General features: G+C 33.2%; 1 protein-coding gene across 1 annotated transcript in view; it reads left to right on the forward strand.

The window, feature by feature from the left end:
- pr (6-pyruvoyl tetrahydrobiopterin synthase purple) overlaps positions 1-16,579 on the forward strand; it is a 36,203-nt gene that overhangs the window by 19,300 nt on the left and 324 nt on the right. The window contains exons 3-5 of the mRNA XM_085815916.1: positions 16,226-16,248; positions 16,322-16,378; positions 16,451-16,521. Coding sequence (XP_085672042.1) covers positions 16,226-16,248; positions 16,322-16,378; positions 16,451-16,521 — 151 coding nt within the window. The remainder of the gene's footprint in view (positions 1-16,225; positions 16,249-16,321; positions 16,379-16,450; positions 16,522-16,579) is intronic.

A 16,579-nucleotide genomic window follows, 5' to 3' on the forward strand; every position in this document is an offset into this window, starting at 1 on the left:
TTCCGAAAGAAACGCAGTTCAAATAAATAAAATCAAATTCTGGAAAATTGATATTAATAAATATATTTAAAATGAGTTCGAAGGAATAAATAGAAAATTTTAAAACAATTATCTGAAGAGACAATGCAAGACAAACAATTAAAATAAAAGTATAAAAATTTAAAAATTACCTAAAATAATAACGATGACGAAAAATATATATAAAGAAAACTATTTGAAAAAAAATAAACGCTGCACCTTTATTTACGCAGTTCGAATAGGTAAATAAAAATTTTTAAAACAGTATTCGGAAAAAAAAAAGTGCAACTTAAACAATTAAAATGAAATTCGAAAAAGAAAAAATTACTTAAAATAATAAGTTATAATTAAAAATATAATATAAAGAATATTATTTGGAAAAAAGGAACGATGGTGACTTTTCTTCCTCTCACGGGAAAGGAAACTAGGTTGCCATATATTAAGAAGTTCGCCAAGTGAAGTATTGACGTAAACTGACAAAAAAGTGCCAACATAAATTTGTGAATTTCTCCGTAAATTTCGCTCCAAATTTTACAAAATTTCATATTTAGGCGTAATTTGAGTCGTAGAATCGAAATATGTAAAAAAATTGGTATGTTATTTCAGAAAAAGTCCGATTTTGTGTCAAAATACCTATGTTAGAATAGTGCTATATATAAATCTAATATATATCCTAAGTCGCGCTTTCGAGACATGAAGAACGCAATTTGAATTTGTCAATCGGCCCAGTAGATCGGGAGATATAGGACTGTCCCATTTTTTTTTTTTTTTTTTTTAGCAGTGTACATACATTTTCAGTAAATAAATACAAATTAAGTTTCTACATGTTTTTGAGTGTGCGACTATTTTTTCATCCACTTTATCTCTTATATTAAATTTCTGTTTTCTATGTTGAAGCTCTCTACATTCATAAAGAATCGATCCACATTTTGGATAAAATCAGAAGTTTATAATAAAAAAAAATATATTAAAATATGATCCAGATTCAGTTTCAGTATTGATGACTATGATCAATACTGAAACTTGATGTTCAGGATGATTAAATGAAATTTTGGCTAAAATTGTAAACTGAAAGTGATACTTTACTGGAAGTAACTCTAAGTAAACTTTCATTTAAAAATTTCATTATGTGCAAAATAATCCAAAACTTGCCGGGCTCACCAATAAAGTCACCCAGCACTGGTCCTGGATTTGATTCCAGGCTGGCTGCATAGGCATTTTCCCCATGAGTAATGTGTATACAAGCCAGTTACACTTTTTCTGATGGTAACAGTCAGTTCTATGGGCCTTGCTTCATTCCTCCCTTATGCAGATAGCTTTAGTGTGTTTTGTCATAATCTCAATAAACCAACCAAGATTTCTCAAATTTGATATTTGAGTACATATTAACATGGATTCTTGTAATTAGAAGTTATTAGGAAGCATTTAAATGTATTCATTTCACCTTTCAAACAAACGGATACTACTACCAAATGTTATTGCTATGTATTATTTTAAAAGAAATAATAAATATAGCAAATAAAGTACAAAGTCTGTAATCCGGACCTCAAAGCCACAAACTTTACGCAGGCGCATATGCTTTAAGCATGCGCGCATTGAAAGTGTTGTGAAATGAACTGAAGTAATAACCGGCGCGAGGCGCTGCTGCTTGTGACGTCAGCCTGCGTGCTGAGTTTGTTTTCGAATGTTTTGCTTGTAGACGAACGAAAGCTGAGCTCGGAAGAGTGATACTGTTTTGATGGAAATAAAGAATGATTTATTAAGAATTTTTTTGTCTTTATTCATAATGCACCCAGCCTCGGGTAGAGGCAGGCCCGCAACTGAACGAACTGTTTTAAATATATTTGATTTATATATTTTCTGTGTTCTTCGTAACATAGTGGTACCCTCGGCGGGACCGGGTGCTTTGAATTAGAATTTTCCGATTGAACTTTTGTTATTGAATTTCGATTTTGAATATACTTTGAAGATGGATTTGATCGCTTTAAAGGCTCAAAGAAAAGGACTTAGAATTGCGTTTTCGCAAACCTCAAGGAAAACCGAAAGTGAATTAACTAAAGAAGTAAGAGATTTGAAAATACTTTCGATTTTGAAGTGTCAACTTTGTGATAAATTCCAGAGACTTGACGTATGCCAGAGTGCTATATCGCAGCAAATTCTGCAGACTGAAGATGGAGAAAAATTATTTAGTGATGATTTTCAAGAAGCGGAGAATTATCGAGATAAGTTTTTAGAACAGTGTGCTCAAATAGATGCGGAAATACAAGCCTCTTCTCCTTCAAATAATTCCGAATCTAGGAAATTTAAATTGCCTAAAATTGAGCTTAAAAAATTCAGTGGTGAAGCTAAAGATTACCTGACTTTTTGGAGTCAGTTCCAGAAAATCCACGATGACAAAAGTATCGCCGATGAAGATAAAATGCAGTATTTATTGCAGGCCATGGAACCCAAATCGAAAGCAGAACGCCTAGTCCTTAGCTTCCCGGCAACGGCAGCTAATTATCCTAAAGCCATCGAACAACTAAAAGAGCGCTTTGGACGCGAAGATTTACTTGTGCAAATCTATGTGAGAGACTTGTTAAGCCTAGTGATGAAGAACGCTGTAACCGGAAGAGCAAAAACGGATCTACCCTCCCTGTATGATGAACTAGAAGGAAAATTGCGAGCGTTGGAAAGTTTGGGAAGAACCCAAGAAAAATATGGGGATTTTTTGACCCCCTTAGTGGAAAGTTGCTTACCAGAAGAAGTACTGATGGCATGGGAAAGAAGCAGAAATCACGACTCCATTGAAACTAAAGGGAATCGATCTTTGAAATATTTAATGAATTTCTTAAAACAGGAAGTTAAGGGGGAAGAGATGGTTCTCCTCGCAAGAACTGGTTTCGCTTCCCAACAGAACCATCGAAAGAAAGATTATAACCACGAACAGGTAAAGCAAAATGATCCCGTAACAGCATCAGCTCTAGTAAGTCTTGAGAATTCAGGTAAGAGTGTTCCGAACTGTAATTTTTGTGAAAAGAAACATTTTAGTGAAAAATGTTACTCTGCAAAAAAAATGACTTTAGCTGAAAAACAACAATTGTTGTTGAAAAAAGGTGCTTGTTTTTCTTGTCTGAAAAGAGCGAGTCATATTAGTAAATTTTGTCCTTTCAAAGGTAAGTTAAGTTGTTCTATTTGCAAAAGTTGTAATCATTTTGATGTAATGTGTAATCAAAAGCTAAAAAATAATGATCAGATAAATGTTTCAAAAGAGAGTTCTCTTTCTAACTGTAGCAGAAGCGAAACTGTATTTTTGCAAACGCTTTGCGTTCGAATTCGGTGTCAAGGTCGCGAGAAAATTATTCGCTGCATAATTGATAGTGGAAGCCAAAGTAGCTACGTTAGTGAAAATATGATGAGTCAGCTTAAAGCATCTCCACTTCGGGAGGAGACAGTTATACATGCACTGTTTGGGGGGGACGAAACGAAACCTAAACAACATGAAGTGTTTTCGGTCGAGGTCAGCAATTTAAAAGGAACATTCGCATGTAGTTTTGAGGCATTATCGGAAAAAAAGATTTGCGGTTTTATTCCTAAGGTTAAGGATAAAGAGATTTTGAATGAATTAAAAGAAAAAGAAATCGAATTTTCGGATCCATTGCGAAAGGAAATTGAAATTAACCTTTTAATCGGAGCAGATGTTATAGGAAAGTTATTGACGGGAAATTCTATTGAATTACAGTCCGGGGTAACGGCTGTCGAAACGAAACTTGGGTGGACGGTATTTGGCAAACGAAATTCGGGTGAAAAGGATAATATTTTGAAAACATTTTCAATGCATGTCAGGAGAATTCCTCTGAATGAGTTATGGGAACTTGAAAAAATAGGAATATGCGCTCCAAACGAAACTGTTAAAATGAATGAAAGTTTTAATTTATCTGAATTTGAGAACAAAATGAAAATTCTTCCAAATGGAAGATATGAAGTAGAACTTCCGTGGAAATGTGATACGACACATTTAACCGATAATAAAGAATTATCCTGGAAAAGGTATCAAAAGATGATCTATAAACTCAGATGTAGTAAATTTTTCGATGATTATCAAAATGTGTTCAAAGAATGGGAAAGGTTGAATATTATTGAACGCGTACCAGAAAACGAATTGAATAATGAATGTCATTATTTGCCGCATAGGCCTGTAATCAAATTAGGAAGTGAAACCACGAAAATTCGTCCTGTTTTTGACGCTTCTGCATCTGAGAAAGGGAGACTCTCTTTGAACGAATGTCTGTGTAAAGGAATAAATCTTATTGAATTAATACCTGATATTATAGATCGTTTTAGAATGTATCCGATTGGTATTAGTGCCGATATTGAAAAGGCTTTTTTAATGTTATCCGTCGCATCTAAAGATAGAGATTTTCTCAGATTTTTTTTCCCATGCAATGAAGAGAAATTAATTTATAGGCATTGCAGAGTTGTGTTTGGAGTTTCTTCGAGCCCCTACTTGTTGAACGCATCTATAATGCATCTATTAGAAAACTGTCCACGTCAATATAGTGAAGTTGCTCAAAAATTGAAATCGTCATTTTATGTGGATAATTGTTTATCTAGTGTTTTTAGTATTGATGAACAGTTTATGTTTATTGAACATTCCAAATTAATCATGTCAAATGGATGTTTTAACTTGCGCGGTTTTGAAAGCAATGTGGCTGATACAAATGTTGACAAACATTCAGGGGATACTTCCGTTTTGGGGGTAATTTGGAATTTGGATAATGATACGCTGAGGTGCTGCACAGACACAGATACATTGACCTGTGATACAAAAATCACAAAGAGGACAATTTTGGCAATTGTGCAGACAATTTTTGATCCTATTGGTTTAATAACGCCAACTACATTGCTTCCAAAACTGTTGTTGCAAAAATTGTGGAAAGTGAAAATTGCATGGGATGATGAATTGTCTCCGAATGATGTAAATATATTTTTGAACTGGTTTAAAGAACTTAATGTTTTGAAAGATGTTACTTTGCCTCGATACTTGTTTATCAATGACACGTCTGAACTACATGTATTTGTGGATGCTTGCAAGGGGGCGTATGCAGCGTGCGTCTTTGTTCGATCAATATTTAATTCTGAAGTAAAAATAAATCTCGTACGGGCGAAGTCTAGAGTATCGCCTTTGAAATCTTTAAGCATTCCTCGCTTAGAATTAATGGCCTGTTGTATAGGTTCTAGACTTGCAAATTCTATTATCAAAGCTCTCAGTTTGCCCGATTTAAAAGTTACCTTCTGGTCTGATTCAACCACTGCCCTTTGGTGGATAACAGAGCAAGGAAATTGGTCCGTTTTCGTCGAAAATAGGGTTAAAGAGATTCGAGAGTTGACGCGAGGTCATTCATGGAGACATATCCCAGGGAAACTAAATATTGCCGACTTGTTGTCGCGCGGATGTTTTGCGAAGCAAATGCTTCGGTCTAGATGGTGGGAAGGCCCCTTGTGGTTACGAGAAAGCCCTGAAAACTGGCCCACTGGTGAGATTATTTATTTGCATGAAGAAGTAGAATTGGAGAGGAAAAAGATAAAAAGAGTGAATATTGATCTATCAAAAGACGCACCCCCTTGGCATCGAATCAGTGTATCCAATTATGATAAAATGATTAGAGTATTTGCATGGATATTTAGATTTGTAAATAATTGTAAAGGTGGTTCTGAAAAGAATGGAAAGATTGAACTTTCACAGTATGAAATTGAAAATTCTGAGAAAAATTTAATTCGTTTGGTTCAAAATTATTATCTGACTGATAAGAAATCTTATAATTTTATTGAAACGCTCATTGATGATGATGGTATTCTAAGAGTTAAAACGAGAATACTAAATAGAGATGACTATGAATCTTTTCTGTATCCAATACTGTTACCAGAAAAATGTGATTTTACTAAGTTATTAATCAGAAATGTGCATAATAAGAACTGTCATGCTGGTCTTCAGATGATGCAATGCATATTACGAGAAAGATTTTGGATAGTCAGAGCTAGAAAGGCCATTAAAAATGTCCTCTTTAACTGTATCGTTTGTAAAAGATTTAAAACTAAGGCCATGTCAAGCGAACCGACACCTCTGCCGCCAGACCGAGTTACGGATTGTGCGCCATTTGAAATCATAGGGATTGATTTGGCCGGACCGCTGTTTTTAAAAAATGGAGGAAAGGTGTGGATCGCGCTGTTCACCTGCGCTGTGTACCGTGCCATTCACCTTGAACTCGTAAATTCTCTTTCTACTGATGCGTTTCTCCTGGCGCTTCGACGATTTGTTGCTAGGCGCGGACGCCCTAGAATAATCTATAGTGATAACGGGACAAATTTTCGGGGTGCGTCTAATGATTTATCAAAACTAAATTGGACTAAAGTAGTAAAGGAAACGGGAACTGAAAGTATAATCTGGAAATTTATTCCACCTACTGCAGCTTGGTGGGGTGGCTGGTGGGAGAGGTTGGTTCGTACAGTAAAAGAATTGTTAAAACGTACTTTAGGTAAAACAGTGTTATCATCTGAAGAACTTTGTACTATTATTTGTGATTGTGAAACTATAATTAATTCTAGACCCTTAACTTATGTTTCTGAAGATCCGCAAGAATTAGTACCTCTGACACCCGCCATGTTTCTTATCGAGAACAGAAATTCCAATGTTGAAGATCTTGATGAATTAAATTCGTCAAGTCTTAATAAGAGATTAAAGTATAGAACTAAATTGTTAAATGATCTGAGACAACGATTTAGAAAAGAATACCTTAGTCAACTGGTTCAAAAGCATAATGAAAAGCGATCTCGGGAACCTGTTGTAGGAGAAATAGTACTGATGGGGGATGATAACAGAAAACGTTTATTTTGGCCTTTAGCCCGAATTACAGAATTGATCCCTGGACGTGATGGAAAGATTCGTACGGTTAAACTTAAGACCCGGCATGGAATAGTTATACGACCAATACAACGCATCTTTCCTCTGGAGATACAGTCCAATGATAGAAACATAATTCCTGATAAGAAACTGGGTGCAGAGGAATCTAATTCTAGTGCTGGGTGTACGTTAAAAAAGAGTATTGCACCTGATAAAATGGTGATGCAACAATATTCCTCCTCTGGACGACTTGTAAAAGTTCCAAAAAGACTTGATCTTTTAAATAATGTTTGTTATGAGTTTGAGACTCAACCTGAGTCTCAAGGGGGGGGAGGATGTTGTGAAATGAACTGAAGTAATAACCGGCGCGAGGCGCTGCTGCTTGTGACGTCAGCCTGCGTGCTGAGTTTGTTTTCGAATGTTTTGCTTGTAGACGAACGAAAGCTGAGCTCGGAAGAGTGATACTGTTTTGATGGAAATAAAGAATGATTTATTAAGAATTTTTTTGTCTTTATTCATAATGCACCCAGCCTCGGGTAGAGGCAGGCCCGCAACTGAACGAACTGTTTTAAATATATTTGATTTATATATTTTCTGTGTTCTTCGTAACAGAAAGAAATGTTTAATGAAGTAAACAAATATTACGCTTTTTTGTAAAATTTGATACCCTTTAGATCATAATTGCATTTTATTTCATAAATTACGGTTTCATATTTCTAATAGTATAATTTCTGCATGCCATCTTACCAGATTTAAATTGATGGTCTATAATTAGGAATCGCCGAAGTCTGGACTTTGTACTGTAAAAAAATTGGCAAAACTGGGAATTCTAAAGATATGATGCTATAAAAATTTTTGTGATTGTCAAGTCATTGATTTAAGAATACAGAACAATCGCCGTCAAGTTCGTGTGCAAGTTAAAACTGATTGTTTAAATGATCAGGTACGTTGCTTCTGGGAATTAAGACCCCATAGGGATACAAGATGCGCAGAAACGAAGAATGACTACTCAAGATGAAGAAATTTTATCAAATTTCACAAAGCTTACAAAACTGAAGACAATCGAAGAATTGTGTCTCTACCTAGAAAACCATTGGTCACACCTTTGCCTAGAAACAAAATTATAGCGGAAAACAGATTTCATTCTCTTCAAAAAGGACTTGCATCTATCTAGTGATGTGTTAAAGACACAATATGACAAATGCATCCTGAATTACATTGAACAAAAGCATGTTGAAGTTTGTTCCATAGATGAATCCAATGAGAAGCCAGTATAATTAATTACCTTCCTCATCACAAAAGATTTACTATGCTTGATGCCATATTTTCAAATCAAAGCATATGAACTTGTATGCATGCACACACAGTTATCATTGGCTGTTGTATGGAAGAAGAGAATAATAAAAACTGAGTAGTGTTTATAATTAACATACAGCCATTACGTTAGATCTTGACTACAAACAATAAACTGAATTAGTAATAAATACACTGGACATATACTGCTATATATTAAGTGTGCTTTTAGTTATGCAGTTATTCAAACATAAATGATAAGTTAATTTTACTTTTGAATTTTAAATCACCATCTATGTAAACACATGAAGAAAATTGGACATTTGCTAGCACATAACAATAAGGGATAACAGAGAAAATAAAACTGCTCAGCAAATGACCATAAACTAAGGGCCAGATTAGGCAACCCTATAGCCACTCGATGTGTCGGGTGATAATTCAGTACTGAACTGCAAATAAATGAAGGAACCCATGTTATTGCCCATGAGTAAAAGAACTTAGGTTGTTACTTTTTTTGGATGGTACCGACTGCCCAAGGGAATAGCTGATATACTTTGCAATCGACAACGAAGTTTCCGATGCTTCGTTTATGCTTCATGCAGAATTGTGGTAAGGTTGTGTATAGAAAATCTTGCGCTGAGGAAAAGAGCCTACTGTCACATTTAATCTTTTCTCAACACCCATTTGCTTATGGATGATACAAATCTGTCTGTCGATATTGAAGGACACTCTGTGCCATCCGAAAAAGTGGCAAACAAGAATTTAAGCTTAATTCATGAAGGTTATGATCCCTTATAAATCAATAAATCCACAATATTGCACACATTAGTGGAATATTTGAAGTATGAAATTCACACAATTTCATTTTTAAAAATAAACTACGAATTTTCTATTGTCTCATACTGGTTCATTCTCCTTAACTCAAGCTTCCAGTATTTATTTTTACGGTAGTATTCTCATAAGATCTCACTTGGATAGTATACTACTTTTCTCTCCTCACAAATATGAAAGTTTAGATTAGTAAAACATACCACTAATATATTATCTAATCAGAAACTGAAATATAGCTAATACCTCATCCTAAATTACATATTTTGTATCCATATTAAACAAATATTCCTTTGTTACAGTAGTCTAAAAGTAGCCTTTTCCCTCACTTTGTATATCCCAATACTGAAGAAAATTTGAAAAATAAAGAATATATTCTTTCAAGTGCATCACAATAACAAAGGCTATTTACTCATGTTAACCAAAGCAATATTTGATGTTTTATTACCAGATATGTTGATGAATTTCCACTGAAAGGTTATTTTACTCACATAATCTTAAATGTTGTACATTTAATTCTTGAGTAGCACACTTGTAGCTTTATCCTTGGTCATGGAGACCAGTCACTAAAGGAACAGGCAGATTTCCTATTTGTAATAACATAGCAAACGCGATTCTCAAAATTATTTAACACATTGATTTATAATGGATGAAAGTTTTTAAAATTATTCTTTTAACACATCAGCAAAAGATGTAAACAATTTCGAGCAAACTGTCATGCAGATGTGCCAAAGCGTTTTCTTACCCCCCCCCCCCCCCCCAGTTATCAAACAATTTTGCCAGTGTCCATTACTTTTGAAGTGAATATAGTTTTAAGATCCTGATCTTTAATTTGATATTCTGTGCAAGACTAGTGCCACCTGTTGGAGGGAGAAGCACAAACAACATGGCTAACCCTCCAAGTGGCATGGGTTTTTTGGATCCTTCACAAAGACCTGTATTTAAATATCTTTTATAAGCTAAATTTGCATATTTACATATTTTTATTCATATTATTAAAGAAAATAAGAAAGCAAAATATCTTAAATTATAACATATCATGTGACTAAAAATCGCACTCGGAGGGTTAACTCACCATGTGATATAAACATTTGCATTTCTGATTCCTTTTTTTGCTACTGTGGGGTTTTTATGCTTTGCATTTTCCTTTTTATTTTGGAAAGCCTTGACTTCCGTTTATTACGGCAAGCAAGCATTATTAGATGAAGGAAATTGTTAAACAAGCCAATTAGTTAATGTTAGAAAGCAATTATCATATTCTGGCATTTTGTCAGAGATCGAATGTCTGCCTTCCAATTCCCCCATGAAAGAATATTTTACTTCTTGTACTTTTTAATTAAAAAGTGTAATAATTGATTAAATCTTCAGAATAATTTAATTTTAATAGCCCTTCTGAAAATATTAATTTTTTAATAGGGACAATTTTTTTTTTTATTTGCACTAAAAATAAAACAGCCTGAGACAATTCCAAAATTATATATCTTAGACATGTTTAAAAATCTTTCATTACAAAATGCAAACAAGTAGTAGCAAGCCCACCAGTTTAGAAGGGACAGATAATAGCTGGTAAAAAGTATGTTCATAAACGTTCTTTTGCCAGAACCCATTTTATTAGCTGTGTGTTTAGAAGTCTCTCTGATAAAAACTGTCAACTGCATTCATTGAAGAACTCAAAACCTGAATGGTAATTGCATCTGGACACACATACTAAAAACTTTTTGAGTGTCGTAAAATTAGGTTTATTAGATGCGATATGTTTTAATGATGGTGTACAAAACCTCATTAAAGTAATGGAATAATTAGGAATACAACCAGGATTTTATATGGTAAAGTGGTTTGCAAAAAATAGATTGAGAGAGAATAAATGAGGCCTATTTTGCTTACAAACTTTCTAAAACGGCCAGAAACAGTTAAACAAAAACAACTAGATGCAGAAATGTAAAATCAAGATGATCATGATGCAGAAAAACATTAAAATGTTTTTTAATAAATTATTAGTGTTTAAACGGTCATTTAGTTTTTCTCCAAATTTTTTTAAAAACTTTCGGTACACTTTTCTTGGAAATAAACCAGCGTGGAAGGTTTAAATTTTCCACAGCTGTGCAGGATATAAAAATTTGCGATCATTAGTTTTGGATATATTAAAAATTTAATACCATTTTTTCTGACTTTCAAAACATTTTACTAATTTACTTTAAATATTGAGAGAGAATTCGTGAGGCCTATTTTGCTTACAAACTTTCTAAAACGGCCAGAAACAGTTAAACAAAAACTAGATGCAGAAATGTAAAATCAAGATGATTATGATGCAGGAAAACATTAAAATGTTCTTTAATAAATTATTAGTGTTTAAACGGTCATTTAGTTTTTCTCCAAATTTTTTTAAAACTTTCGGTACACTTTTCTTGGAAATAAACCAGCGTGGAAGGTTTAAATTTTCCACAGCTGTGCAGGATATAAAAATTTGCGATCATTAGTTTTGGATATATTAAAAATTTAATACCATTTTTTTCTGACTTTCAAAACATTTTACTAATTTACTTTAAATATTTTTCTTTTTAAGTGAAATGTAAAATACTGCTCATTATTCTTAAATATGTTTTAAAACCATCATGCAACATTTGGAGTTCCGTGCGCATAGACTCCAACCTTCAGCAAACCTTGTCAGTAGTCAACGCGCGAACGACATTTTTACAACTTTGAAAATGTGCGCGTAGCGTATGTTGTAATTAACCATTCATTAATTTTAAATTAATAATTAATTGTAATCAATTTTATTACATTTAAAATCCATATACATATAAAACTGAATAATTAAAAATATACCTTGTAAATTATATGCACATTTAATTAGAAATTTTCTTTTAACTCCTCAAACATTCACTAATAAAAAGTACTTCAAATCACTACTAATCATAGAAAAAATCAGAAGCTATAAATCATATCTTTATTCTGGATATGATTTCTACAGGGAAATAAAATTTAAATAACCAAGAATGATACATATAAGTATTAAACAAAATACGCATAATTTATGAATGCAAAGATTTATATGTAGCATGCTTAGCAAGCTTAAGTTCTGATTTTGAGAATGTTTTTTTATAACACAGTTCTTCATTTGCCTGCATATTTATTTTTTCAATCAGAACTGCTTCAAGAGTTTTAAGACCTAAATTTGGTCGAAATTCCGTCTGATTTTTTTTAACAATAGAAAAAATTCTTTCACAAGCTGCATTTGAATGAGGTATTATTAAGACAGCAAGCATTACAGAAGGCAATACTTTGTATTTAATACACCCATTCATATTTTTTAATTTGGCAATTTCTCCCCATGCTATATCAATACGCAAATCTACAATTTCTTTCAAATCATCTACTTGATACATGGAAAATTCAATTTCTACTTGATTAAGACATTTTTCATCAATAATGGATGGAAAAGTATTCATCAAGTAAAGAACAGATGAAAATGAGACTTCAGTTCTCAAGCTGATGTCAGCAACTTCAGCATGTTTTAGAAATGGATCACTCAGTGGAAATTTATCAATTATATATGAACAAGACAGTTACAAAAAAAGCTCGCACAGAATTGAAAAATGATTTCACTTCAATTTCATTCAACTTGGCATTTTTTAAATATAGTCTTGTTTCCGCACCAATCACTAAATTTTCATTTTCTTTTTGTTTACTATACTTCTGAAATGGAATAGACGTTAGAGTAACATCTTCATTTTCTTTAGAAATTACTGATGGTTTTACGAATCTAACAAATAAATTCATTAAAAGTTCTCTTCTCAATTTATGTATATAAGGAGCTTGTTGTTGCAAATTAATATTTACTGTTATAAACAAAGGCAAAGTATTTTTCAAAAATAACAATTACAATTTGGTGGTCGGTGACTGTAAAATTTTTTTAATGTTTTGCAATCTCTTTCCTTCATTCTCACTGTTATCTGGTTTATCTCCAAAAAAATTTATCATAGCATCCCACTGTTCCAAAATCCTTGTTATAGATTCTAAAAGAGACAACCATCTCGTACTGCAATATTTCAAAATTTTATGAGATTTTGCATTCTGTCCCGAAATTTGTTGAGCAACTTTGAAGCTGTGCTTCCGTTTCGAACTTTAATCCAAGTAAAAATATATACAGTCAAGTCTTTAATCCGGACTTCGGCGATTCCGGATTATAGATCATCAGTTTAAATCTGGTAAGATGGCATGCAGAAATTATAAAATTAAAAATATGAAACCGTAATTTATAAAATAATGAGCAATTATGAACTAAAGGGTATCAAAATTTACCAAAAAAGAAGCCTAATATTTATTTGTTTACTTTATTAAACATTTCTTTCAACGCGCGGATGCGTAAAGCATACCTTACGCATAGCCGAAATTAGAAAATTGCAACCAGAAAACTATTTGATTTGTATTCGTGATATTTATAATGACGAGGAATTTGATTTAAATCATATCAAAGACGGAGTACATCGAAATTAAATACTACATTTCGTAAGGAATTATAAGCCGAATAAAATAAAAACATCTGCCCTGAAGATAACGATAGTGTTGACAAATCAACTTCCAGTTCATTGCGCGCCGCGACGTCCCCCCCCCCGCTCAGCTCAGCGTGAAATTGATACAGATTTCGGAACGGTTAGATAAACAAAGAATATGCCTTTATCCATTTTTTGTTTGATGGACATCGAAACATACCTTCGTTTTCTAGATCCTTTGGGAGCTCCAGCATCGGAAATTCTATTTGACATAATCGAAAGTTCAAGCTTACTTTTAGAAAATTGCTTTTACAGTCTGCAAAAAATAATAAGCCCTATCAAATTCGAAGATTAAGGAACAACGCAATCATCAACATTAACTGAAATAGATAATTTTAGCTGATACCGTCCGTTATATATTAAATGCGCAGTCGTAAATGTCTTGCGCGCACGAGTAAAACGCCTATGCGCATGCGCAGAAAGATTTTAGCTTTGAGGTCCGGATTATAGATCATTCCGGATTATGGGTGTCCGAATTAACGACTTTTGACTGTATCTATTATCGACATTTCAATTTCTGAGCCAATTAATTTTTCAGTAGCTTTTTTTGCAGCTTTATGCAAGAGGTGGCACGGACAACCTCGGGTGATTATACTTGGTTGATGCATTTTGATAAATGATGCTACACCTTTAAACTTTCCAATCATATTACTAGCATTATCTGAAGAAAATGATAAGCAATTTTTCCATTCTAAACCTTTGTTTTTAAAGTTTTCATTTATACAATTAAAAATACCTTCTCCTGTATTATTTGTGCATTCTAAAATAGAAATCAATGAAGTAATTATCACTCCCTTTTCTTTACTGTAGTATGTTATAACCAATGGGTACAGTTTGTTATCATTACTTCCATCAGTACTTAGAGAAAATGATGTACTGCACACTGATTTTATAATATCAGCAACAGTATTTTCTGCAAGCGTTTTCACAATAGCAGCAGTTTTGGTATGACCGCAGCTAAATTTTTTTGCTATGGCAGAATCCGGAAAAATTGCTTTGAAAAGCTCTTTGGAATGATCCGAAACAGAAAGCGGTAGATTATGTTCAATTAAAAAACGAACAAAATAGCATTCGGCTTTTATAGGATCTGTTTCATCATCTTTTATTAAGAAATTTGTTATTTCTTTAGATTTTACGGTGCCAAGTTCTATATGCTTTTGAGAAAACACATGCCGTTTACAGTCATCTTTTCCGCCATGAGCAACTGAGAAGTCTTTGTTGCGTACACTGCAGTGTGCGTGATTCACAGAAATTTCGGACGCTTTAATGCATGGAAATTCTGAAGAATATGAATCTTTAAACTTCTGCTTTGATAATTTTGGCTTCTTCGTTCGAGGCAGCATTATGATTAAAAATCTTTCACCTGATTCACAGTTCACAAGACACATGCTAAGCTCTCGCCGTAAACTACACAATGCAGCCTAAACACGCATCAGCGAGGAACCTGGGAGACAGACAATTGGGTGGAACTATTGATAAGTCGTTAACGGTTGGAGTTACTGATCTACAATTGGCTAATTCTTCAAAACTAGGAACGCACTCAACACGTGATATATGATAACACGAGTATTCAGCCAATCATTGGATGAATTAGTTGGTTCCGTTTCGCGTATTGGTTCTCCTGCTCTTGTTTCTGAAAAATCCGTAGTTTTTTCCATACTTTTCGTAGCTCCTAGTTTTTCATGAATTTCCGTAGAAACTACGGAGAATCCGTAGTAGTTGGAGTTTATGCGTGCGGTATTTTTAAAGAAAAGTACCATAGCACACTGTCGCAAGATTTATAAACAGAGGAGAGAAACAAATGGTTTTTAAAAAACATGAACTTTTAATTTACAATCTATTTTACATGCAAAAAATAGAGTACATGTTTTATGAGAAAAGTTATACCCTAATAACTTTGTGTCAAAACAGTTGAATTTTGCTAGTCGATATGTTCCCTTAATAAATGCCAATTTTTGCATTTATGATATTGTGTAATAATCTAAAATAGTACCAAAAATGATGTTAGGACAGAAAATTTTTCCTCTAAAGTTGGGCTTTGTGATCACAAAAACCTCTGTTCTGTGCGATGATTCACCCCCGAGGGAGCGTCTCGAGCAAGGGTGCACCATCTTGAGAAGATTAACAAATGGAAAACATATCAGTAATCCTACAGGTTGGCTGCATGACAAAGACTGCTGAATAATGAAACATGGGTTTGAACAAGTTGGTGGCATGGTCAATTCTCCCAGTTACATGGGAGAATTGACCATACCACCAACTAAGCCAGTTTCCTTTATGAAGGAATCCTCTCCTTTGAACATCTCTAGAAGTCTGCTGGAAATTTTGAAGGGCTTTTTAAATACAAATAATAGTATTTTTTGTATTCTTTGCTAAAATAAAAATCTAAAATTTTAATTTTAACTTTTTAGAAATTATAAACAAAATAACTTATTCTATATATTACTTTAAATAAACCATAATTGATATGCAAAAATATAAATGCTTAATCTTTCATTTTAAATGAAATATCAACATACTAATAAAACAAACATCAACTAATTTAGTTGGGAGGCCTTATTAAATGAACAAAAATTTTTAAATCATTTCTGTTTTCAAATTCTTAGCTTATATCTATCTTTCTATATACATATATATAATATTTCTCTTTCAGTTGAAGTCACAGTTAAAGGAAAGGTATGTAAAATTACATCTGTTGTGTGAACACTGCCTTTAATGACCATTGCAACAATATATCCCTGAATTTTAGGTAGATAAAGATACAGGAATGGTTGTTAATATTGCAGACTTAAAGAATGTAATGAAGGTAAAAGATTTCATTTACTTTTTAATCTTATAGTTCTAAATACAAGTCAAAAATAAATATGCATATTTTCAGGTTTCTGTAATGGATACATTAGACCACAAAAATCTAGACAAGGATGTTCCTTTCTTTAAAGAAGTTGTTAGGTAGGACTTATGGATTTGCCTATGACAATTTTAAAAAAAATATTTCTGAATTATATAA

This window comes from Stegodyphus dumicola, chromosome 4 (genome assembly GCF_044657685.1).
Source record: "Stegodyphus dumicola isolate Sdum_Otavi_A_Nest chromosome 4, ASM4465768v1".
Classification (NCBI taxonomy): domain Eukaryota; kingdom Metazoa; phylum Arthropoda; class Arachnida; order Araneae; family Eresidae; genus Stegodyphus; species Stegodyphus dumicola.